Source organism: Solenopsis invicta, chromosome 5 (assembly GCF_016802725.1).
Source record: "Solenopsis invicta isolate M01_SB chromosome 5, UNIL_Sinv_3.0, whole genome shotgun sequence".
NCBI classification, from domain to species: Eukaryota; Metazoa; Arthropoda; class Insecta; order Hymenoptera; family Formicidae; genus Solenopsis; species Solenopsis invicta.
The window spans coordinates 10290303-10315577 of NC_052668.1; the positions used below are offsets into that span (position 1 = coordinate 10290303).

General features: G+C 29.7%; 1 protein-coding gene across 4 annotated transcripts; it reads left to right on the forward strand.

Annotated features, from left to right (window-relative positions):
• The first annotated feature begins 714 nt into the window (after positions 1 to 714).
• Positions 715 to 24907, forward strand: LOC105198597 (WEB family protein At4g27595, chloroplastic). 4 transcript variants are annotated; one of them, XM_026137139.2, is made up of 15 exons: positions 716 to 833; positions 6833 to 7015; positions 17381 to 18226; positions 18376 to 18769; positions 18885 to 19252; positions 19324 to 19755; positions 19831 to 20004; positions 20362 to 20574; positions 20743 to 20994; positions 21060 to 21343; positions 21639 to 21741; positions 21822 to 22013; positions 22110 to 22509; positions 22701 to 23221; positions 24788 to 24907. In XM_026137139.2, the coding sequence occupies exons 2-15, from the start codon at positions 6848 to 6850 to the stop codon at positions 24815 to 24817; spliced, it is 4377 nt and encodes a 1458-aa protein (XP_025992924.1). In that variant the 5' UTR covers positions 716 to 833; positions 6833 to 6847; the 3' UTR covers positions 24818 to 24907. The 4 variants fall into 4 exon arrangements, with proteins under 4 accessions (XP_039305129.1, XP_025992924.1, XP_011163659.2 ...); XM_039449195.1 differs by lacking the exon at positions 24788 to 24907 and having other exon boundaries at positions 715 to 833; positions 22609 to 22750; XM_011165357.3 differs by lacking the exons at positions 716 to 833; positions 6833 to 7015 and adding an exon at positions 16949 to 17076.
• The last annotated feature ends 368 nt before the right edge of the window (positions 24908 to 25275 follow it).

Below are 25275 nucleotides of genomic sequence, written 5' to 3' on the forward strand. Positions count from 1 at the left end.
GACTCACCAAGCTCCTGCCTCAGCATTTGTCCTCAGTCCCACGAGGAAAACTACGGCTCAAAAACCCGGAACAAGGCAGTCTTCTTTAAAAAAAAGTACTATAGCGATCTTCCTCATGAAGAACGTCGTCTCAAAAAATTCTTAGAACTAAAACGAAAAACAGAATCCAACGAGTACTCAGTGATGTTGCAACTACATTGCGCAATTAATCTGCAATATTGCAATATTGCAAAAAGATATTTCTGTAATGTTGCAATACTGCAATAAGACATTTCTGCAATTTTTCTGTGCTGTGTAGGTCTGTTCTATTAACTATAAATGGTCAAGGTAAAACTTATGAGGATGATAATTCATCTGGCGCTATCTTATTATCTCATTATTGAGAACAAATAACAATAAGATAAATTTTTTTTATTCATATTAGATATTTTTGTTCAGTCTGTTGAGTAGTGTTTTTCGGTATCTTTTTTAAAGTTTTGTATATTTAGTTGAAATAAAAAGTTGAAATTTGTTGTGCCGTTACATAAAATATCCTTATAATAATATGATATTGAAACAATGTATCGGAAATATTTCTTAACATAAATTTGTTTTCTTATGATCGGAGAAACTCGTTGGATAGTTTTCTAAGATATGAAATTCGCGCGGAAATCTGAAGCAACGCTTCTGCGCATAAGTTCGATACGAAGATGTATCGTTGCCTTTGCGCAGGCGGCCTTTCGAAATGATATTTTTAGAGATACAAGTCGGTGCTCGTTAACAACGGCAGTAGTCGTCGTTGATCCTCAGAGAAACCGAAGCCACAAATTTTACGATTTTTCGATTGAATACTGGTGAGCGACTAATTTTACTTGGATTTTAAATCACTGTTCATTCGGAAACTCTCATCTATGCTGTTATCATCTGTATAAAAACGTTGTGCTGTACTTTTCCCTGTTAAACATTTAGGTTGTTTTATTTAAATAAATCCTAATATATTAAGATACATTTGCACAAATCTTTCTATGGTATGTATAAGCGAATTACATGTATAAGTGATACAATATATTATATTTTGCCTTCATCAAATGATTATTTGTACCTTACATCGTAATTAAAAGTGCTAAGTCGAATGTGTTTCTATTTTTATCTTACTCTCTAATTTAGTATTTTTAAACTCTATTTAGTCTTCAAAGAGAATTGGGATACAATCTAGATCGAACTAATTTCTAAAAATAAAAGATGACGCACACAATAACCAAACTTTTTCTCCTGATAACTATACATCTATGTATTGACAAGTGCAATTTTTACAGTTAAAAAATATCTTGATATTTTATATTACAATTTAAAAACCACTTCTTTTAATAGAAGAAAAAGAGATATTACGGCTACTGTAAACATTACGGCTATCCTTATTATCTTCGTTATTAGATTACGAATTCTAACAATTATTTATGGAATTATTTGTCTAGTAGCCCCTCATTTTTTAGTAGTGCTAATATGCCAATACACAATTATAGCTAACAGTTGTTATAAAACATTTTTATTTTTGAACACTTTGAAACTTTTTCAAGGTACAATTTAACACTTAATTACATATACATTTTTATTGTTTTTAAACTTCAGTGTATTATCACACGAATGTATGTATATATGGGAACAGAATTGCCTTAACACATAAAGTATCGGAGCATACTTGGAGCGTGTGCTCCATCTTTACATATTCGTGCATCATAAATCTGATTATTAATAATATAATAATTTCTAATAATTATCATTTATAATTATATGAATATTTTATAAATATTTATTATAATATTTTTTGTAAATGTTTGGTTATATCTTTAGATTTAAGCAGATTATAAAAATTTATCATAAATATCGTAAAAATATTTACAAAATATTCTTATAAATATTTTTATCTACCATAACCATTGCATAAAAGATAGTCTACATTATAATAGATGAATAAAGATTTCATAATTATTTTTCTTTAGGTATAAAATTAAAAAATGTATATTTTAAAACAGTAAATAGTAATAAGTTTTTATAAATATTTATCATAAATGTGTATGCCTTAATAAAAATTTTTCTTATAATTCTTTATATAATTTTTCAGATTTTTTAAATAAAAATGTATAAATTCAATCAATCTACATAAAGAAGTCTGATAAAGGACTATGGCTAAAAGTTATTAATGTGTGTAACAAATGTACGAGTCATACTTTTGTTGATACTAAAGTTAACTTATAAATAATTTTCAATTTATATCTTTAAAGGTGTATCATGTACGTGGAAATATGATTCGTCGAAAAATTCTATGTTTATATTTAAATTAATATTGTTCCTTTATTCTTTATTTGTATCTACATCATCTCGAAAATGAGCCTTTTATAATAATTATATTCTGAATCAATAATCCTTGCATTTTCCGAATCAAAAATATAATAATAGTTTATTGTGTACTTGAAATGACCTAGTGTTTGCTGAAATCTAATTTTATATTGTTTATATGCTTTTTATGTATTCGTCTTTTCAGTTTATCTCCTGGTTTGACCAACATAGGATGCATCACAATTTTTGCAACAAATTTTATATTTTTGTTACTGTGGTGTTAAGTAATATCCTTGTGCACTTTATAAAAGGCCTAACCAAATAAGTATGATAAAAATGCCACCACGGCTTTTCTAGTTGACCTTTTTTTCTAAGATAACTTATATGAAAAGTAGAATTATAAAAATTGAAAATAATTTAGCTATCACTAACTTTCAACTTATGATCAGCCAAATATTTCAATATATAATTTTATAAACAAATAAAACGTTAAAGAGCTGATAAAAACAATTTATCTTCATAAATATGAAATAAAAACCTTATGTTATGGAATTATAAAAATTAAAAAATAATTTAGCTATTACTAACTTTCAACTTGTGATCAGTAAAGCATTTCAATATGGAATTTTGTAGACACATAAAACGTTAAACAGCTGATAAAAACAATTTACCTATCCATTTTTTGAAAAAAAATTTAAAAAATATTATTTTAATTTTTTTCATTGTGACGCACTTTTTGAAAAAATATGAAAAAAATACATTTTTTAGAAGTTAGAAACAGAGATTACATATAATTTTTTGAAGGTGGTAAGTCAATAAAATCAGGGTAAAAAAAATATTTAAAAATTATTTACATTTTTTTATAATCAAAATTTGCATCAAAAACAAATATAAAAAATATTTTTATTAATGTCTAAGTGTAATTAATTTTTCAAAACTTTTATCAAAATTTTGTTTGATTTGTTACTAAGTGAAAATTGTAAAAATGTAAAAAAATCGTTTTTTCCCTCTATCTTGGTCACGTCTCCATATAGAAATCTAAAATTTGGTATGTAAGCGTCTTTTCATATAAGTTATCTTAGAAAAAAAGGCCAACTCGGAAAGCCGTAGGAGCATTTTCACCATACTTATTCGGTTAGGCCTTTTATTGTTTAATTTATTAAAGCATCTTTATTATAACCTATTAGAAATTCTTTTTTATTTATTGAGAATTATATTAGTTTCATGAACCAAGAATTTCTTTTTTTCAGAAAGCATTATTTTATCCCTCTCTTTCGGATCTTCATGTATTTTTTTCTATATTGAGATTGAAAAAGAAAAATGTTTTAAGCCCAATATTAATTGAGTTGATGAAGAAGTTATTTTGCTCGTTATTGGCCGTTAACATTTGATTCATTACAAATATAAATAAAGCGAGATATTTACTTTATTATTTATTATTTTTATAAATTTAGAATTAAGAATTTTTCTGAATTTTTGTATAATGTTATTACCTTTCAAGAAATTCTTAGATTTTTATACAAATTGGAATACTTTTCAGGAATATTAAGAAAATCTTATTTCTAGAATTCTTTATACATGTGTCATTATTATAAAAAAGGGTCTATTTGGTCGATTCTACTTTCCAAAATATTTACGGTTTTATCGGTTTCGGTCAAAATTATCAAAAAAATTTTTTCCGTGATTTGTATAGAAACCCAAATAACTCTTAGCATTAATCTTTCGTGATAAATAATGTCCATTGAGCAGATAAACGCAATTTACTGCAGAACGAAAAGGGCCCATTCGACGATTTGATATGATCTGTTAATATATCTGTTTTAATATCTGAAAATGTTATAAGAAAGTAAAAAAAAAGAATTCTCGTAATAATAAAATTTTAATGATTTATTTATAGAGAGAATATGAGGATATGGTTAATTTTTGAAAAGTAACAATAAAACATAACTGCTGGATCCACGTTTTCTGTCATAGTCCACATTACTCGTAAAGATCCACATTAAGTACTTGAAGATAATCAACTTGATGAGCCGTTGCTCCGAAAGTTTTACGTACCTCCAAAATGAACTCGGGAAAGTACGGAATTTACCCCTTGACTACGGGTATTCGAGGGATCTACTTCCTTCAACGGGTATACGTGAAAATGCAGGTTAACCCCCTGCCTACGGGTATCTTCGAGATCTTGCAGGTTTAGCCCCTGCCTACGGGTTACCAATTTTTTAATACATTATCAAGCGTCTTGTATTTATGGAAGCTCAAAACAAGAATGAGTGTAAAAAAAATGAACAACTAACGATAAATAATACCATAGTAACCGTCGGAAAAGATCGGATCGTGAAAGAAACTCACTTCAAATAATTAGACGCGGTCGCATAACTGCGCCGACTCGATGGCGCTACTCATTCTCAAACATGATCAAATCAAGTAAATTACTTTGTTTACAAAAATTGTTTTTGATATTGATTATAAGTTGGTATTCATAATCCAAAATTAAAAAAAAAATAATTAAAAAATCCTAATTCTAATTTATATCTAATATTTCATTCTACACACTTCATTAACCATTTCCATCACATGACTCTATTTTAATATTTTTAATAATACTCTATTGATATTACTTTTGGTAAGTTTGTCGTAAAATTTTTTTTGTTTTTCATAAAGGGCCCATTTAGTCGGATATTACATAATCTTCACATAAAAAAGTCGGAGTGCGTTTCATATGATGTTAATTTGGTTACAGAGATATATTGTAAAAGATTTCAGAGCATATTTGGATGATTTTGTTTAAATTACAGCGATTTAAAGGACTCTGAACTTTTAACTTGATCTCTCTCTCCCCCCCCCCTTCCCCCCCCCTCTCTCTCTCTCTCTCTCTCTCTCTCTCTCTCTCTCTCTCTCTCTCTCTCTCTCTCTCTCTCTCAAAATACGGTGTTTCCCACTTTAATATTTAAATTTATTTTTTTTGGTCAATTTTGAAATTGAGTGGTTCGCGCACAGTAATGTTTTAAATAGTAGCGAGTAGTCTCTAATTATCAAATCTGATGCTAACTTCATTTTGACCGAATGTAAATTTTCTTATTTTTTCAATATATATGTATATTATAAAATATTCTCATTATATATTTTAACATTGCCGGGATGCTGAATAATCAAGAGTCACAATGCATGATATGTAAAGGCAAAGCACGTGCTCCGAATATGCTCCGATACTCGCACAACTTTGTGTGTTAAGGCATTTTTGTTCCCGTATTTTGTATACTTGAGCGTGTTTTTGTTGTTTAATTTTTTATTAACATAAAATTTTGTTAATATGTTTTTTTAAGTGGAACTTTCATATTGACATATTTTTTCAATAAATTTTTGATTGTCACTCTAAAGATCTGCATTCAGAAACATAAGAGATATCATTTTATGCTTGTTATTTAACGTTAAACCAAGACAAATCTCTAATAATATCTCTAATGATATCTCTAATGATATCTCTAATGATATCGTTAATTTCTGAACGTAAGAAAATTTTAAACCTGGAAAATTCTAAGCGATAAAAAACTAAAAATAAGTATATAATTGTGAAACAAAATACTTTTTTAAATTAATTTTTGTAATTTATTTTTGAGCTACACTATCACTTTTTTTCTTTTACCGTCAATGCAGTACGTCACATTTTTATAAATTACACTCTTAGTAGTAAATGTTTCATTATTTTAAGTCTATAATCTAATAAACAATACTTTGACAAAAATAATTGTTCAATAACAAATAGATCAACACGTTTATGTCAACAACAAATTAAAATTAATGTTAGGTCAAATTAACAAACGAATTTACAACTTTAATGGCTCTTAAAGTTTTATTACAATAATATATAAATATTAATCACGGAAAATGTTTTGACCTAACTTGATCCTCTTCAAACCAGCCAAATACAATAACAATAAAAATAAAATGTTCCGTGTTTAATATTTATATATTTTTGTAACAAAACTTTGAGATCCATTAAAGTTGTAAATTCGCTTGTTAATTTGGCCTAATATTCATTTTAATTTATAATTGTTCAGGTTTCAATGTAAAATATTGATTATTAACGAAATTATTCAATAAAGTAAAAATAGGTGCCATATACCCTTTTTCTTTACATTTTAAATTTAAATTATAATTTGAAGGCAATTATAACATTATGTTATTTATATATTTTTATATGTATATTATATTATTAACACTAGGAAAATATCATCTCTTTTATCGTTGTATTCTAAGCAAAATAACTAACATCACGCTAACAAATGATATTTAACAAAATTCTTTATAGGAAAAATAATTAAATGTCCTAGTAACCGGACATATACAGACATTTAATACATGACATATTATTTCGAATATGGTATAATGAGTTAATATATTTAATTATGTTGAAAGATTATTTTACTTTTTTTTTTAATTGATTTTCGGATTGATACATATCTCGTCATTCAGAATGTTTACCTTAATTAAAAAATTCATATACTTTTTATCTTAGGGGAAAATTTTAATAATGGGAATATCAAGTAGCAGTAGTGATTCGTCGGTTTTGATCTCTGCCAGCAAACATGAGGCAGAAACATCTTTGAATGGAGAAGATTCTTGCCTTACAAATGATGGAAGACAAAAACCATATGTCGAAACGCGTATATACAAGAGAGAAGAACAGCCACGATCGCAAGTATGTAGTTAACCAAATATGTGTATAAATATATATGTATAGGGTGAGCATTAGAATCCGGACAAAAAAATATTTTATTTAAAAAAATAATATATTACAATGAAAATGAAAAATACAAAAAAATGCTTTTATATTGAAGTTAATGAATTCTTTCAGAATAATCTTATTCAAGCAATATATTGTACGATTTTTCACGCTCCCAATTTTTTTGAAACACTTTATCGTTTACTCTATAGGCGAGTTTAAAATAGGATTTTCATTACAGAATATATCATTGAGAAGTTATTCTATTGTACGATTTTTATCGGTTATCCCATTTCCGCATCATTAAGAGAGATATACGTTCTTGTTCCGGAAAATAGAAGGCCATAATTACCGAAGCAAATGGTAGCTAATTGTAAATACAAAGAACAATAACAGGTCTACAAAATTGGGGGAGAGGGGGGAGTCTTGTGCTTTAAACTTTGAATAACGTTTCTATAGGATTTTGATGTGCTGAAAACGACTACGTTGTCCGTTTTTTTTTCATCACTCTCCATTTTTTAAATAATCGCAAAAACAGCTTTTTTCTTGATTTCTTTATGAATCTTTTCCGTTTAAAGAAAAAATGATAGCAAGGTCAACTTTACGACATTTTACGCAGAAATGTTCCCACAAAACAAAAAATATTTTTTTGCATCTTATAAAAATGTTTTACGCAAACCGTAAACAAAAAACTTTAAAAAAATTGTGAAAAATTGTAAAAAAATGATAAATTATTAAATATAAAACCAAATAATTAAAAAACAAAGAATCTTACAAAATATTTGATTTTTTAAACAAATTAGCTCTATGCTTTTAGTTTAATTCTTTTTTTGAAAAATTAATCTCCGACTATTTGTTAAAAAGTTATTGAATTTAAACCATAAATGCATCCCACGAGCGTTACCTACGGTGCGAGACATCCTCTCACGTCTAACGGACTGCCATCAAACAAAGTTCAAAAAGTTATAAAATTATATGTGATCATGTTGTATATAGTTTTTTGGTCCCTGATTTCAAAAATAAACAAATTAAAATGGCGGATTTAATATGGAAGACAAAAATTTAAAAAAAGCGTATATATAACATGAACATCGATATCTGATGATTTTGTAAGTCTCTGATTACTGCTGTATAATTACAATTGTTTAATTGAAAATAGCGGATCTAATATGGCGACACATAAATTTCAAAAATTTATCGCAATAATTTAAAATTATATTATTTATACTGTATGACAAAACAAAGAAAAGTATATTATGCTTCCTTTAATGATTTTAGTGTAGTTTTTTTCTGTTTCAAAATCTTCACTTACTTATTGTGACAATAGTGGCCGTGGTCGCGCGCAAAACAAAGAATAAGAGGAATAGCGCTAAAGCCAAGCGAACAAACTAGCGCTCTTTGTCAAGCTCACTTATGAACACATTATCTGTCCTTGTCTTCGATTTCAGCGCCATCTAATACAAGATCTCTTAACTATGATGAACACAATTACTGCTCTTCGCACCAATTTTGCGTGCAAATTTATAGACAATTAAATAATTTTCAGACACGTATTTCTTTCATACTAAAGCTTCTAGAATTATTCTGCAAGCACCGTATTATTCTTTCGTCTTATTCCTAAACTAGAAATTACTTATTTCATATATACAAAGTGTAAAACTTTTATATGGGGCACATGTTGTCGGTTGCAGAAGTCCCAATGATAACAGGTATGTACATGAATTCCACGTTCTATCCACGTGTATTACGTGAATACGTGGGTAAAACTTTATTGATTTGATATCCACATGAATTTTACGTGGACACTTCTATGTAAATTTTAATACATTTCATCCACTAAAATTACTAATGTTTGACGGAGATTAAAATAGGAGACAGCAATATGGATTTCATGAGAATAAATTCACATCGACTTATCCAGTACAATCAACGTAGAATTATTGATTAAATTTAAAAGAGATAAAAATAGGAGATAGCAACATAGAATTCACGTGGGTAATTTTTTCATCTGCGGGGCTATTCCGTTTAGCTATGCATGCTTATATTTTTAAACAGCATGTATTAATTATTTGAAACAATTGAGAAACGTAAATATTATCGATAAACGAAATAAGCCCATGAATGAAGAAATCTTGATCTACATCCCAATGAGCAGACGATATTTTATAAATGTTTTTTAATGTCTTTTTAATTAAAATCTTTATGTATTTAATTTATTTATTGTATTATATTGATTTTTTTTTTTAGTTGCATTCTTATTTAAACAAATAACAGAAAAGTTATTCCAAATCCTATTCAGCGTTTGTGAAAATAGTAGAAAACAATAATTTTATATATTTTTATATAAATAATATGCTTTAATTATATATGTTTTATCTTTTCGATAACATATATTGATTTGATCTATCAGTTATTTACACGCATCAGTATAAAGTGTTCACAGAGATCATTTCGCAGAGTTACAACTGAGATGGGTGACCGCTCGAGAATTTCCCCAAAAAAAATTCTCGACAATTTAAAAAAAAATGTATTTTAAAATATTACAAAAATATTGTTTTGCTCATTGGGATTATATAGTGTATTAATATACTATTTGTGTGGCTATTTCGAAGAAATTCATAAAAGAATTCGAAACATTGATTTGATTTCAATGTGATTCTAGTATCATTTTTGAGTGGATTATTATTCGATTGGTTACGTAGATACAACTTGGATGATCCACGTAAGAAAAAAACGTGGATTCCACGTACCTGTTCTCATTGCGGCAATAAAATTATAATTTTTCTATCTACTTTTGTTTTTCGTATTAAATTGTAGTTTTTGTTGTATATTTTTGTTACTTTTTTAAATGTAGAAAAGGATTTTGAAATTTACAAAGCCAATTAAAAAGCCGGAGCGTCCAAAAATAATCGCGTATAGAAATCGGCCCAGCATCGCCTTAAAAAGTTCTATTTATTGATCATATCAATTTGATCTTGGGTGGCGTCATCAAGGTTGGGTCAAAGTCACATCAATTTTTTTAAACGGAAAACACTTTTTTTATTTCTAAGAACATAATAACTGGTGTTGAGAGCATTTTAAAACAATATAATAGAGTTTATTTTCATTAATTGTAAGTACTTTTTGAATTATGATGTTTGAATATTACAATTGACATTAACATTATCCAAGGTGTACCATGCGGAGATTATCCGGTTGAATTACATCTTTTCTATGTTATGTAAAACTGATATAAAAGTCATAAATCCGACCGGACAATCTCCATGCGGTACATCTTGGATACTAATGCCAACGATATTGTAATATTTAAGCATCAGATAGCAAAACGTGTCTCAGCAAAGTCGTTCAAATCTGTAATTACTTATGATGCTGGCAACTTACCAGATATTTATCTTTAACTATTTCAAATTCAAGTAACACGCAGACAACAATGTATGTACGTACATATTGCCAGCAATTTAACGGAAATAAGATAGCAGTATCAAAATTACATCATGTTATTGGCAATATGGCAACATTGTATAAACCCTGTAGTTATTGTGACAGCATAACGGTTGATACCAAAAGTTGTGTGTCATATTGTGGTGACATTTTCTCAACAAATGCGGACTTAATTGTCATAAATCTACTGGCATATGTATTATGGTGCAATATGTCAGTAACAAAATACAGACATTCTGGTAACTCGAAAAGTACTTGATAAAAATAAAATGTATTATTGCGTTTTGAAAAGCTTTCGACACTAGCTATTAGATTTTAAAATTAAAAAACAGGTGTTTTGTTTTAAAAAATCGTGTGACCTTAATCTGACTTTGACGAAGGCACCCAATGCCAAACTGTAATCAGTAAATGATGTAATCAGTAAATAGGTCCTTTTAAACGCTGCAACTTTTATTTAAAACATTTTCTTTAAAAACATCATTTTTCTGATATAATTCAATGTCCTAATCTTTTTTTTTTACCATGTGTCTGTATATACATAGAGGAAAGTATGGTAAATCAGATCAATTTATAGTTTTTGCTTTCTATAAAGCGCATATAAATAAGTATGATCGTAAAACCGAAGGTGTCGTAATTTAATTCTCTTTATTTTTGCTTCAAGCCATTTTAACATATCTCTCACCTATGTTGAACTATAATAGAAAATATAAAAACGATTTTCCTGGTCCGACATTTGAATCCAATAGTTCTAAATTAGACCACTCTTTGTTTCAAATTGGAGCCCTATTTTTGTCGATTTTTAGTAAAAATTTAAAAAATTTTAATGTATTTTTTTTTGTATTAAATAAAAACGAGCAACTTAACAGTCAAAAATAAGAATTTTATTCAGAAAAAAATTAGTAACAGCTAGTTTATATAATTAGAGTTGAAATTATTAAAATTTAATTATTCTAAGTCTTATCTCATAATATTACGATGACTCATAATATTTCAGTCATTATATTTTATTACTAATTTCTAGAACCAGATCTAATCAGCCGATCATCAGTACGATCAGATTGCAATTCCAATGCAGAGGTTCAATTTGGACATGAGCTAGTCCTTTCAAACTTTGGAACAAATTTTATAATAAACCTCAAAAGTGATCGCAAAATGATTAAAATGCAAGATACTTTTAAATTCTACACTCCTCAATTATTTTAAATCAATTACCTTTTAAAATTTTTACACCTTTTACACAATGATTTACAAGAATTTTATATGTTTCTTTTAATTGTCGCATAATGACTGACATATTCACGTCTATTTAGCAGATGTTATGACAGAAATTTATCAGACTGCTCTCATATATCGGTATCTTATAAAGACTTTACGTTATACATGGTACACAAATCTGCTTAACCGTAATCATTTAAATTTAAAAGGTCTTATTTGGAACGCTGTACAATATATCCCACTCTCAGTCCGCCAATTTCATTTTTTATTACAATCTTAATATACCTAAATTATACAATTTTACTTTTTTCACAACTTGAAAATTTGGAAAAGAATATAGGGAAGACCGGGGCAATTGTTAGCACCTTTTTTTCTTTTGTGTCTTCTGAGTCCTATATTAATTTAAAAAAAAGGGGGGGGCGGTTTGAAAACTTGAACCTTTCCCTTCACAATGCCAGTATAGATAGAACATGGAAATGTACTTGCTTTGAAGTACATATAAAAATGTTAACCAATGACAAGAATGAAGAATAGCCCCAAGCCCAGAGTAATTCGTAACTAGTCCGGGAATATCCCAAAATTTATATTTTAAGTTGAAAAACTGTAAAAAAGCTTGTTGTTAAGACTTTCTTTTATTTAAAAACAAATATAGTTATACAAAAAAATGCAAACATACACGTTTGCATGTCCTTTTATGCCATCGGTGTGACAGATTTGCTAACCTCACAAGTGTCAATCTTTATAACATAACTTGCTTTATAACTTTTTACCTGCTTAAGAGCGACGATTTTATATTCATATTTATGTTCTATGTACTAAAATACACAATAGTATTAAGTTTGAATTAAATCAATGAAGAACTTTACCTCAATGCTTAACTTTGCGTAACACAAACGTTTATAAGCCAACGTAGAGTTAGGGTTACCCAACTTAGGTTAGGCGCTGCAATCAGTACGAATCGCCCCGGTACTCGGTACGAATACCCCCAACATCAACTGTGCGTATTATTGCGTATGATCGACAAAAATAGACATCACACAGCAGTAAAGTAAACACGAAATGTTTCAAATACATTCAATTGGACATGATACATTCAAAGTTTTCAAAAAAAAACCTTATTCATCTTACTTAAATTTCGAAGAAATGCTGACTATCAAAAATTACTTCGACTGTCGCAAAACACTTTTTTACTACTACGACTTCAATATAACACCGTTGCCAACAAAACTTGGTTAGCAACATCGTTATATTAGAACGTGTTTACAGTATTTAAAGTAAATTTTTAATATGTACCCATAAAAAGATATTTCCATTTATTAAATTACCTCGTCTAACGATTTGCCCCGGTTTCTCCTACATGAAAAGAAAAAATAATAATTAAATAATCTTTATAAATAGTACTAACAAGGGCACCACACATAACCCGGGTCACCGATTTTGATGAAACTTTACAGTTATGTAGTATTAGTATAGAAATACTAAATGCTAAACGGAGACGATGCACTACTCAACCGTTGACATGAAATCGTTGTTTGAATTTCACCATATAGCTTTAATACCGTAACATTGAAGGAGTTTGGCAAGTAGCAGCGTGGTGTGGCGGACAGCGCGAGCGCCTATAGTTTTGCAGGTCGCGGCCGTCGCGGGTTCGAGTCCACAATTTTTTTTTTTTTTTTTTACCCAGTACTCTTATTGTTACAATATACATATATATATATATATATATAATAAAATATATAATAAATAATACACAGATATAGATATAATAATACGCAAAAAATCTTCTCTGCATTCGAACTTTTGTTAGTTTACTTTATATACATTTAAATATATATATATATATATATATATATACACACACATAGATTTATATGGATGGCGAGATATTTATATGATATATTTGATTGTGAGAGTTAATATGCATATTTATTTATGTGTAAGTACAAAAACAATTACAAATGAATTTATTCGTCGTCTTGCTCTGTAATTTTGCACACTTTCGGGTCATAATAATTACAAAAACAAGTAATAAAATTCACAGCTAGTTTTAAGAATGTCTTTTATGTCTTTTATGTCTTTTATGCATTATTGAAAAAAAAATGTGCTTGCGAAAAAATTGGATTTATAAAATGTTCGTGGTGTAAATCAGTTTTATGTTTTACTTGTTTTTATGATTATTATCACCCGAAAGTGTGCAAAATTACAGAGCAAGACGACGAATAAATTCATTTGTAATTGTTTTTGTACTTACACATAAATAAATATGCATATTAACTCTCACAATCAAATATATCATATAAATATCTCGCCATCCATATAAATCTATGTGTGTGTATATATATATATATATATATATATATATATATATATATATATATATATATATTTAAATGTATATAAAGTAAACTAACAAAAGTTCGAATGCAGAGAAGATTTTTTGCGTATTATTATATCTATATCTGTGTATTATTTATTATATATTTTATTATATATATATATATATATATGTATATTGTAACAATAAGAGTACTGGGTAAAAAAAAAAAAAAAAAAAAATTGTGGACTCGAACCCGCGACGGCCGCGACCTGCAAAACTATAGGCGCTCGCGCTGTCCGCCACACCACGCTGCTACTTGCCAAACTCCTTCAATGTTACGGTATTAAAGCTATATGGTGAAATTCAAACAACGATTTCACGTCAACGGTTGAGTAGTGCATCGTCTCCGTTTAGCATTTAGTATTTCTATACGAATACTACATAACTGTAAAGTTTCATCAAAATCGGTGACCCGGGTTATGTGTGGTGCCCTTGTAAGTTAAATTCGGTCAATTTGTGGACAACACAAATTAATAAAAAAACCTGATTTGATCAAAATGGATTTTAAGATTTGAAATTTTATGTAATTTTTCAATTTCTAATTCATACAAACTGCATGCGACTTGTCGGTTTAAAAAAAATTCCAAACTGATACTGAATTACGTAATATTACAAATTAAATAGGCCTTTTTGCTTATCAATTTTTATAAACTATTTTTTAAATACACATTTTAACAAATTGTTAAATTTAATAATTTTTTTTGTAAATGAGGTAATTGATTAGAGTAATTGATAAAGTATTTGAATTTTTATTAAATTAAAAGACAAAATAATTTACTTATAATATACAATTGTTAATAATAATTTTCAGTACATATTAATTAGGATTTTTTAATATTAATGTTCAAATAAAATAATATTTGAAGAGGTGATAAATACTTGAGTGATAAGTTTTTAACATATAAAACATACAAATTTTACAAGTTTCAAAATTTTATAAATTTACCGCATTTTTTGTCTCAATATAATCAAATATTTTATATTTAAAAAATTGTACTTGTATAAAGGAAGATAAAATAATAGTGTTTGTATAAACAATATTCATACATGCATTTTTAATATTGTTTATTAGCCATTAATAGAAACTGCTCAAAATGTCCTTCTAATTGTTCACATGTTAATAAATTACGACCAAAATGTGTAGGTATTTTATTTATGTAAATGTTGTCAATTCTTGATAGATGCGATCGTGTAATTCCTTTTTATTTTGTAATCTAGTTTGTCCTGATATTGTTTAAAATATTCCCCCCTCCCAAAAAAAGAATTTATTAGTGTTAACCCTAGCTCCTTACACATATAATTAGTTACATTCCTTCCCATCTATGGGTTTGTGGGATCCTGTAACCTTGACACACTATATCTCTGAACAGAAAGCATATTTTTTAGCTCATAATGTATGAAATTTATATCTTAAAATCTGATAAAGATGATAAACAAGACCCAAATCAAAAATATTTTATTTTTAAGTAATCGAGATAGTACTCTCACAACTGTAGAAAATGTAGAAACAGTGTTGCATACTATTGATCAAGATTCAACGAAAAATATTCGTATATTGAGTAGAATGCTAGAAATATATAGATATTCAATACATTGAATATTACGTAAACACAGTATTATATATATGTGTATCACTTTTAATAAGGTGCAATATCTAATGCCGCAAGATTATTCTATAAGATCGAATTTTGCACATGGCTATTAGAAAATAAAAAAAAATTTGTTTATCAAATTTTATTTATGAACAAATCCTTTACGAGTATTTTATATATGAAGGAGTTTTTATTACTCATCATTTTTATATTTAGAATGATAAAAACCGAATACACATCGCATCAGTAGATTCAAACATAAGTCGTGAAAGAAGTAATATTGTATAATTTCAATATATCAAGATTGTAATAAAAATTGAAATTAGTTAAGAAATGTAGACGACTTAATCTTATTTCTTTGATTCATTATAATTATACAATTTCACACCCGATAAGACGTGAAAAGAACAAAACAAACAATATATTATTTTTTATAATTATTTTTTATGTTAAAAACTCAAAAATCTTGTTTCGCAATTGTGAAATTATAAAATTTAATAATTGTAATAATAATCATTAGTAACGTTCTTAAAAATTAATTGTATAGTAAAAATCAATGTTAACCGTAAAATCAATAACAAATGATAAACCGCTATACAATGAAGTGCGCAATACCTGAGTGCGCAAATTCAACGCGACATTACTAGTTATCTTTGATCGGTTATAATTCAAAAATTGTTATTGTTTCGACATTTTTGTATTAGGATTTTTGCTCCACTTTACTCCCAGAATATACTGTTAAGATATTGTTTTATAATTGTGAGACACCCTGTATATAGATTTAAAAAAAAAAGAAGAGAGAGTAATTTTGATTTTATTTTATACCTTGGCAGACAGAATTTCAATTCCTATGCGACCTTGAAAACTGACGAATTCTGGGATCAGAGGCCAACTTATCGAGTATATTGATTCCTAAATGCAAAACTGTGATAAATCACTTTTTTCTTGTTTCTTTTTTTTGCTTTATTATATTAAATTCTTAGTTTGATATTTTACATTATTTCACCGGCAAACAACAAATCTGGCGAAGGTACTTTTTCGCAATCGACACATATATAATGCTACCAGTATTTGTCTCAACTATCATCACGTAAACAATCTGTGTCACATGCAATTGCAGTTAGATTAAATTCGGGAATTATTGTCGTCGAGTTATATCTACGATTTTCTGAGCAAAAATTGCACGGTTTTGTCCTGCGTAAGTCGGTTCTTCTGTTAACCGTGACAAGCTGGCTCCTTTCCAATTTGTGTTTTCGGGAGAACACGCTGACTCACAGTCATGAAAAGCCATTTCCACAGTCATCAGTCGTGATCACGTGCTTATTCTTGGTTGGTTCGCGGAAACGTTGCGTTTCATGCCAGTGTACTTTTGCGAATCGTCGAGGGTGGACCATTATCTCTTGAAAACGCCGGTGAAATCTTTGTCTTCCGAAAATTCTAAACTTACGCGAGATATTTTTTAATCGCATATTAAAGTAAAACGAAAAGAAAGTAGAAGATTTCTTTGTTTCTTTTATCTTCTTTATTTGAAATTGTGATTTATTGCTGATGCATATGTTGCAGTTATATTTTCCAATTTGTTATCATTGATATTTTAACCAGTATCAATGGAGCTTCGCAAAAATGTAATATTTCGGGACAATTAATAATTTATGCGCTTTTAAGTTTATAACGAATCAAAATTGCAAAATTACAAACCGCTTATTTATATTACAGTTAACTTGCGCAACGCAAATGACAGATTGGCAGTCCGCCGATAGTCACGATCGCTCAACGTGTCAACAAAATAATGAAATCGTCGAACTTTCGCGAATTATTTCGCAGCTGGCAATGGCCAATCATCAATTAGCCAATGTGCATAGTGCAACGCTAGCGCGTATGGAAGCATTACATTTGGAGCTATCAAAGACTAGAGAGGCTCGGAAGCAAAAGATTTCGACAGAGGATCTGGAAATATGCGAGGATGTTCTTCGCGAAAGACTGCAGGATGAAGACATTAAAAAGGAAGAAATGCAAAGACTGGAACAACGTATCGTTAAATTAGAAAAATTGTTAACGGCGAGTTCTTTTGAACAGTCTAAACAACGTTACTTGCAAGAAGATAAATTGCATTCCAAAACAGAAAGAACGGAGAATTCTCTGAAGGTACAAGATACGAATAAGAATTCCTGCTCGAGATCCGCGGAATTGCATTGTGAGTCTTTGGAGCAACAAACAAATCATATCATGATAAATGCTATTAATAATGTATCTGACAATTGTGGCGATGATCGAGATTCGATCAGGGAGGAAACGGATGCTTACATGTATTACAGCGCTCATTCCGATGATTCCGAGACAAATATTCCTAGATTAAACAAAAACTTAGATAAAGTGCACAAAAGACGAGCAAGGTTGAGAAATGACGAACAAAATCCAACGAGAAATCTAGCGAGCGAAAAAATATCAAAATTGTCGGAGGAAGTTGAGAGATTAAATGTAGATCGATTGGAATTTCAAAACACGAACATGCTACGCAGTTTAATAGATCAAAAAAATTTGGTAGAAAAATTAGATTATGAGGTATGATATTCTAAAAGTTTTTTTTCTGATTTTAGGAATTGTAGGAAGAAATTAAGAGTCATGATCATTTACATGACGTTTTACTGCACTTAGTTTAGTTCCAACATTGTATTAAAATATTCTATATAAAAATAGCTTTTTTTATATAGGAATCCACGAAAACGCGATACGAGACGGTAGAAGCTAATTTGCATAAACTCAGGCAAGAATATGACGAATTGACGAAGCATTTAGATTGCGCCAAGAAAGAAATCGAAAAATTACTGAAAGAGATTAATATCTTTCAGTCTGAAAAAGACACTACTGATGCGAGAATTTCAATTTTGGAACAGGATCTGCAAAAATCGTTGCTCGAGACTGAACGCATCAAGCATGAAGAAAATCAAAAGATATCAGAATTACAGACACAATTGTCTGAAGAAGTTGCGGACAAAAAAAAACAGACTAAGGTTCTTGAAGATGCTTTGCAGGAGATTCAAAGACTGAAGGAGACTATGAAGACTGAAGGAAGAAAAGAAAATGTTACTTCAAGAGAAGACATTGGTATATTTTGTATTGTCTATAAGTTTTTATTGTACACATCGTTTTAATAAAATTTCATTTATTACACATAAGTGAATCGTGTTTCAACTTCCGTAATAGAGTATTTATGTTTTAGATATTGTTGACTCAATAGACAGTGTACCAAAAAGTATGTTGAATTCAAATTGCTCCGTCACCAGTATGGACGAGTTTAAAAAGGAATTAACTCTAAAAATAGAAGCTAAACATAGAGCTATCGCGGCAGTTTCATCCAAGATGGAAAGACTTAGAAGAGAACTGGACACAGAGAAGGAAGCTCATTCTGAAACATCGAGTATGTTGGCTCAATTACGTTCTGTTCATAGCAATTCACAACACTCTGATCTCGCTAATGGCGGTTTTGTGAAGACTATGATGAGAGAACAAGAGAAATCCGAACAAACGGATGAAAGCGAGAAAACGTTGAAACGCACGGAAGCACAACGATTGACGCGTATTTTAAAGGTAGTGTTTGTATTTTATTCGTTTTACGATCAAAATTCGTACATAAATACACTGACTCAGGCTTGTTTTAGGTATCCGATGAGTTAAGGAATGATGTACGATATCAAATTGAGAAGGTGGATGATTTTCGTTATCATCTAGAGACCGATCCAGAGCGTCACCAAAAACGTATTCGCTGTTTAACAGAAATGACTAATAACGCACGTGCATCTCTTATTACGCGAGAACGTCAGACCAATGAGCTAAAGAATTATCTGGCTCAATTGCTGGTCAGATTAGGCGACAAGAGTTTTCTGGAAATCCAAAATGACGAAAAAAATGAATGCGACCGACAACTGGAGAATATAAACACGTTGAAAAGTCTCTATAATGAAAGGTTGAGAATCTTGATCGAGTTAAAAGATTCCGCAAATAAGGAATTGACGGATATGAAACAGAAATTGGAATATACTCTAAAGAAATCGGAGAACCTGGAAGAGGAACTCAAAAAAGCTGAAGACAAGGTATCAAAATGTTACATTACGATTTCATTACGATTGTTTGAATTTAAAAGTCTTATTTTATGTTACATGCGGCAGGTTGACGCTCAAGACTCAGAAATAACAAACTTGGAATCACAATTGGGATTAACCAAGGCAGATTGCAGAGATCTTCAGAATCAGATGTCTCTCATTAATGGATTATTCACGCAGATGCTGTTAGGAGCTTCATCTGCGGACATGAATCTTGATCGGTTGACTCAATTATTACAGGTATTGCAATGCTAGTTTATTTTCTATTCATATTATTATTTATTATTTATTATTTAATTTATAACTTTTAAGATATTCAGGGTTGCAAGGCCGTCATGTTTTGATAATGCAACGGAATAATTAAGAGAAGCTTTTTGAAATGATAGTGAGAGTGGTAGATACGAACCAAAGAATTTCAAGTTTAGATCCTATCAGTTCCTTTAACTTTTCCGTCGCTTACAAACCAAAAAATAATTAAGAAATATTTTAACATTTATTTGAAAAAATTGGCAATAAACTTCTTAGAAAATAATGTGAAATATGTAAAAATATGGAAATAAGAAACTATAATGAGCAATTTAATTTTTAACGCTACAGGAAAACCACGATCTTATAAGTGATATAGCCAAGAAAGAAAGCACCGAAGCAGCGGCTCTTCCTAAACTTCTTTTAGATTTGATTGAACAAACCGAGGGCAGTAAAGCATCCGAGAAATGCGCAAATGAAGAAAATAGTGCAGAAAATATTACCGAAGTTAATAGGAAGGAAGATGATCTGCAAGAAGAACACATCGCCCACAATTTACCTAAGGTTAATAAGCACGAAAAATAATATATTTATTCTTAATATAATACCCCTATTTTGTTTCTTAATGCTAATTTAAATGCTGCGCCACGTACGATACGATTACATGCTTTTGTTTAAAGAGCTTGATATACAGGCCGATTTCAATAAAGTAATTATAAAAATGTATTGCAGGTATGGCGTGTTTTACTAGAACTACTTAGTTGTCACGCAGTGACTTCTCCAAGTATTTCCGTTGCATCCTGTTCGGATCCAAATAGTTGTTACAAGTCTGTAGACACACCGGCCGGTCCAAGATTGGTAATATCTGTGAGCAAAACATATATTCGTTTGAAGGAATTAATTCTGGAGAAAAAGCACTTGGAGAAGGAGATGAATCGTATGAAGCAGTTAAACGTTCATTTAGAAAGTAAACTTGGTGAACAGGTAAATAATCTAAATTTTTACAAAATAGTGCGATAAAAATCTATCATTACTTTTTCAATATCTAGGAAAAGAGACTTTCTATGGTGTCAGTCGAATTAGCCAAAACATGGAACATAGTCGGTCGGATGCAAGCGCAACATCAGCAGTTGCATACACACGAAGCAATACTAAGATATGAATTGCAGGAAAAAAGAAAAATGTTGCAAGAATTGAAGCAGGAATTAGAATACTGCAGAGAGAAATGGGAGTCGGCTAGACAAAAAAACACTAACACCGAACGAGAATGGAGAAATTTGCGTCGCGAGTTTGCTGCACGAAAAGCTTTAGCTGTCCACGATTCTTTCAATAGGTTTTTTATTCACAATTTTATTGTATATATCAGTAACAAAAACTGGAGATATTAGTAATTTAATTTTTTTTTTAATGTAGATTTTAAAAGTAATAATACTTAGTATTAATATATACAAATTTTATTATTGGTTATTTAAAACTGAACAGTATTAAATCTTTTTTTTTATAATGTATCTGTTTAAATTGCTATTTAAGAAATATCTTAGTATTTTATTATAACAATATAGAGAAACTATTTAATACAAAAATTATTCTGCATGTGCCCTAATTCGTATTTCAATTATTCTGCGTAGTGCTGAAAGTGGTTTCAGCGATGAAAGAGGTGATGATACTGACGAAGAAGAAAAAATAATCGAGGGACGAATCAGACACGGTTCACGCAGACGAACACGAAAGGTTGTTACTAATTATTTATGTATAAATTTTTCATTATTATTTTTTATTATTGTTTAAATAAAATGTTCGAACTAATGCAGGAAAGTCTTAGAGCACCGACACCGGATACAGAATCCGATCAGCCGACAGATATCGAACTATCAGAGTCAAACACTACTTCCTTGGTGACTTTGGAACAACGCACGTCGACTCCGGAAATAGAAGCAGAGTTGGACGAGGCAGAAATCATACATAATTCAAAACTTATTAATGTGACGGAAACTGCACAAACAGTAAGAAAAAACTACAGCAAATCATATTTAAATTACACATTTTATTAACTTAATTAGTTAATTAACATTGTATAATTAATATCAAATTATAAACAGTGCATTATGGAAGATACGCAAGAGATTCTGAATCCTTTGGATCAAGCGCTCACTAACTTTATACAGAATCTTATAAAAATTGATGACGGAGAATCAAGCGAGAAAGTTTCGGTTCTGCGAGAGAGTATTACGACACCATTCAAAGATTTGTGCGACAATCCAATTCCTGAAACTGGCGGCGATATAAAAACTGATCTAACGACAACTTTTAGAACGGATTTCTCCGTTGATGAAAATCTACGATCTTGGACCATCGAATCTTTATCTGCACCATCCGCTGTGAAAACATTAAAACAAACAGCTACGAATATCGATATATTGGCAGTGGATAATGGTGAATCGCTTGAATCATCATCGACTATGATTAGAAATTTGTCAAAACAGCATAATGACGACAACGGTGAGACCAATAAATCCAAAAATATTTTATCATCGTTTCTTATACACCCATTACTACAGTTATGAAAACAACCAGCATGATATCTGTCTTTTCCATTAGACTTTTTCCTGCATTTCCTGAACCCTCGTCAATAAAAATCGTGTTCAGCAATTCCTTGATCGTAGGACCGTCTAATCGTTTTCTTGCTCCAGTGTTTGGTCCAACCACAACAAAATTGGAAAATTTGACGGATAGTTGTATCAACCCTTTGTCTACTATTTGCTCCTCCTCGATGATGTCATCAAGCCATGAAGAAGAACCCATAAATAGGATCCAACGACCTTCCAAATCAATGGATTCTGATAGTATCTCCGTGGATTCATCTTCTAGTTTAGATACAGTTCGAGAATTTCCTGTGGACGTAGTTAGCACTATACCTTTATTGAAATCTGGAGACCAACTACGAGAAAGTTCGCAAAAAGAAGTTATTTCAGCTAAATCTCGAACTCCAGAGGAAGTTTTGGCAACACGGTCCGATCGATTAAAACGTTTGGAAGAGCAGACCGATTGGCTTATGAAAAAAATGAATGCTACAAGTAAACGTGGCGACGCTCTCTGCTCAAGGTTGGAGGAGCTCCATGAAACTTACGGTGAACCACCAGTTCCTCCACTTATGCCAGATGTTTTACCTAGCTATAGACTACCAACTGTTCTGCCCAATCTATCTCATCAGGTAACAACATTTTTTGCAAATAAATTATAATTGATTTTCGTTTTTTAATTTCTATTTCTTTAATATTAACGTCCAAGGTTCTTTGAATTTACTGAAAAGAAGCAAAATTGAAATAATTCGGGTAATTGAATTAAGTATATTATTCATAAATTATTTAATAATAGATTTTAATTTTGTTTTCTAAATTTATTATAATATACATAAATAATGTATATTAAGCTGATAAATTCATTGTCGATCTTTTCAATAGTCTCGTTCGAATTTTCAGCAATCATTCTCGTCAATACCGAACGAAACATTCTCACGTTCGTATTATCCACGTGTCCTTCACGTGTATTTCTTATGCACGGCGCGAATTGCATGCGCAAGTTTCAAAAATTCGCGCTACGCGCATTCGCTCCGTTTCCCGAACGAGAATTCACTCCTAGACACCGATCGATACAGATCGACGCGACAAATTTCTAGAAGTCGTTCGAGAGAGATTACCAAGAGCGTATAAGTCCGCGAGTTCCGACGCAAGTCTAAACTGAGTGACTATTATTATTGCCGCCACATATCGCTGCCGCGAGTAAGGTCTTGTTGGCTCACCGAATCCTGTGTATTCTTGAAAAGGAACGAAGTTGCCTCACTGACATTTAGATTGCAAAACTGTTAGTCGAAGCATCTGGCTGTAAATACCGTCCATCTCTTTCATTAAATTTAATCGAATTTTGTGACTCGGAAAATACACTTCTATTTAAATAAATCGAGAGTCGTTATTTCGGAGAAAAATCCGCCTTGGCGTGCAAACCTTCTGTAAAACGTTGACACCAGCCACAACACGCAACATAAATAAAATTTAGTTTTTTTTATATGAAAATACATGTTTTAATGTGTATGCGGAAAAAAATAATTCTCATTTTCTATTTTTGTGCCTTTCAGAGCTAACGCAAAAGTAAACCTCAAAAAATGGACTGGTTAACACAATCCCTGTAAAATGGTTAATTTAAAATCGAAAATTCAAAATAATTCTTAATACATAGATCACTCTCTTCAGTCACATTGTAGGGAATTTTAAACTTTAAAAAATTAAAGATGTTATTAAACTTTAAAAACATATTTTATAAATTTTGAATGTTTCTTTTCTACATACACATTAAAACATGTATTTTCATATAAAACAAACCAAATATCATTCACATGTATTGTTTTCTTTTAACAATTTTCTAAAATATCGTCAATTTTTTCGTTTTCTACAGTGTTCTCCTCCTTCCTCCTTAAGACATTACTTAAGACGATCTTGAAATAAGAATTGACCATGAATTCGGCCCATATCTCATAACGTAACAATAATCTCCTATTTCATAACAATAATAGAGATTAAATGCATATTATTTTTATTGTTCTAACTTATTTTTTACTCGAAGATTGATCTTACTTAATTTATATTTCGTAATGTTGTTGCAATATTACAATATTGCAATACCACAATGAGAAATTTTTGCAATGTTTCAACCACCTTTTTATGCTGTATGAATACTAATTATTTAAGTTAAAATAATCGTTAATTACTTTTTTCATTTACAGGCACAAGAAGAGGAAAGTAAAATTATATAAAATATAAACGATATTTTAATATGATCGAGATATGTATCAAACAAATTTTAATTGCAAGAATGATCATATAAGTAAAAAACAAAACTTTAGTGTTCAATAATAAAATTAAATAATAATTTTTGAACATAAGTATTTGTTTTAAAATTAGAATGTTATTATAAATACGCATATCTCGGATTAATTTTAATGACAATTTATTGACAACAATGTAAAAATAAATAAAGATTTTAAGAATATATTAATTTTTCCTAACTTTATTCCCACAAAATAAAAAAGTTATTTTAAGGAATCCTAAATTTGGTCCTATTTTACCGAGCGATAATTTTGTAATAACTTTTTGTACGTATTATTTTTAGATTTAGAAATCCTATTCTAGAATTAAAATATATGCATATATATATATATATATATATATATATATATATATATATATATATCTGCAATACTATATGGACTTT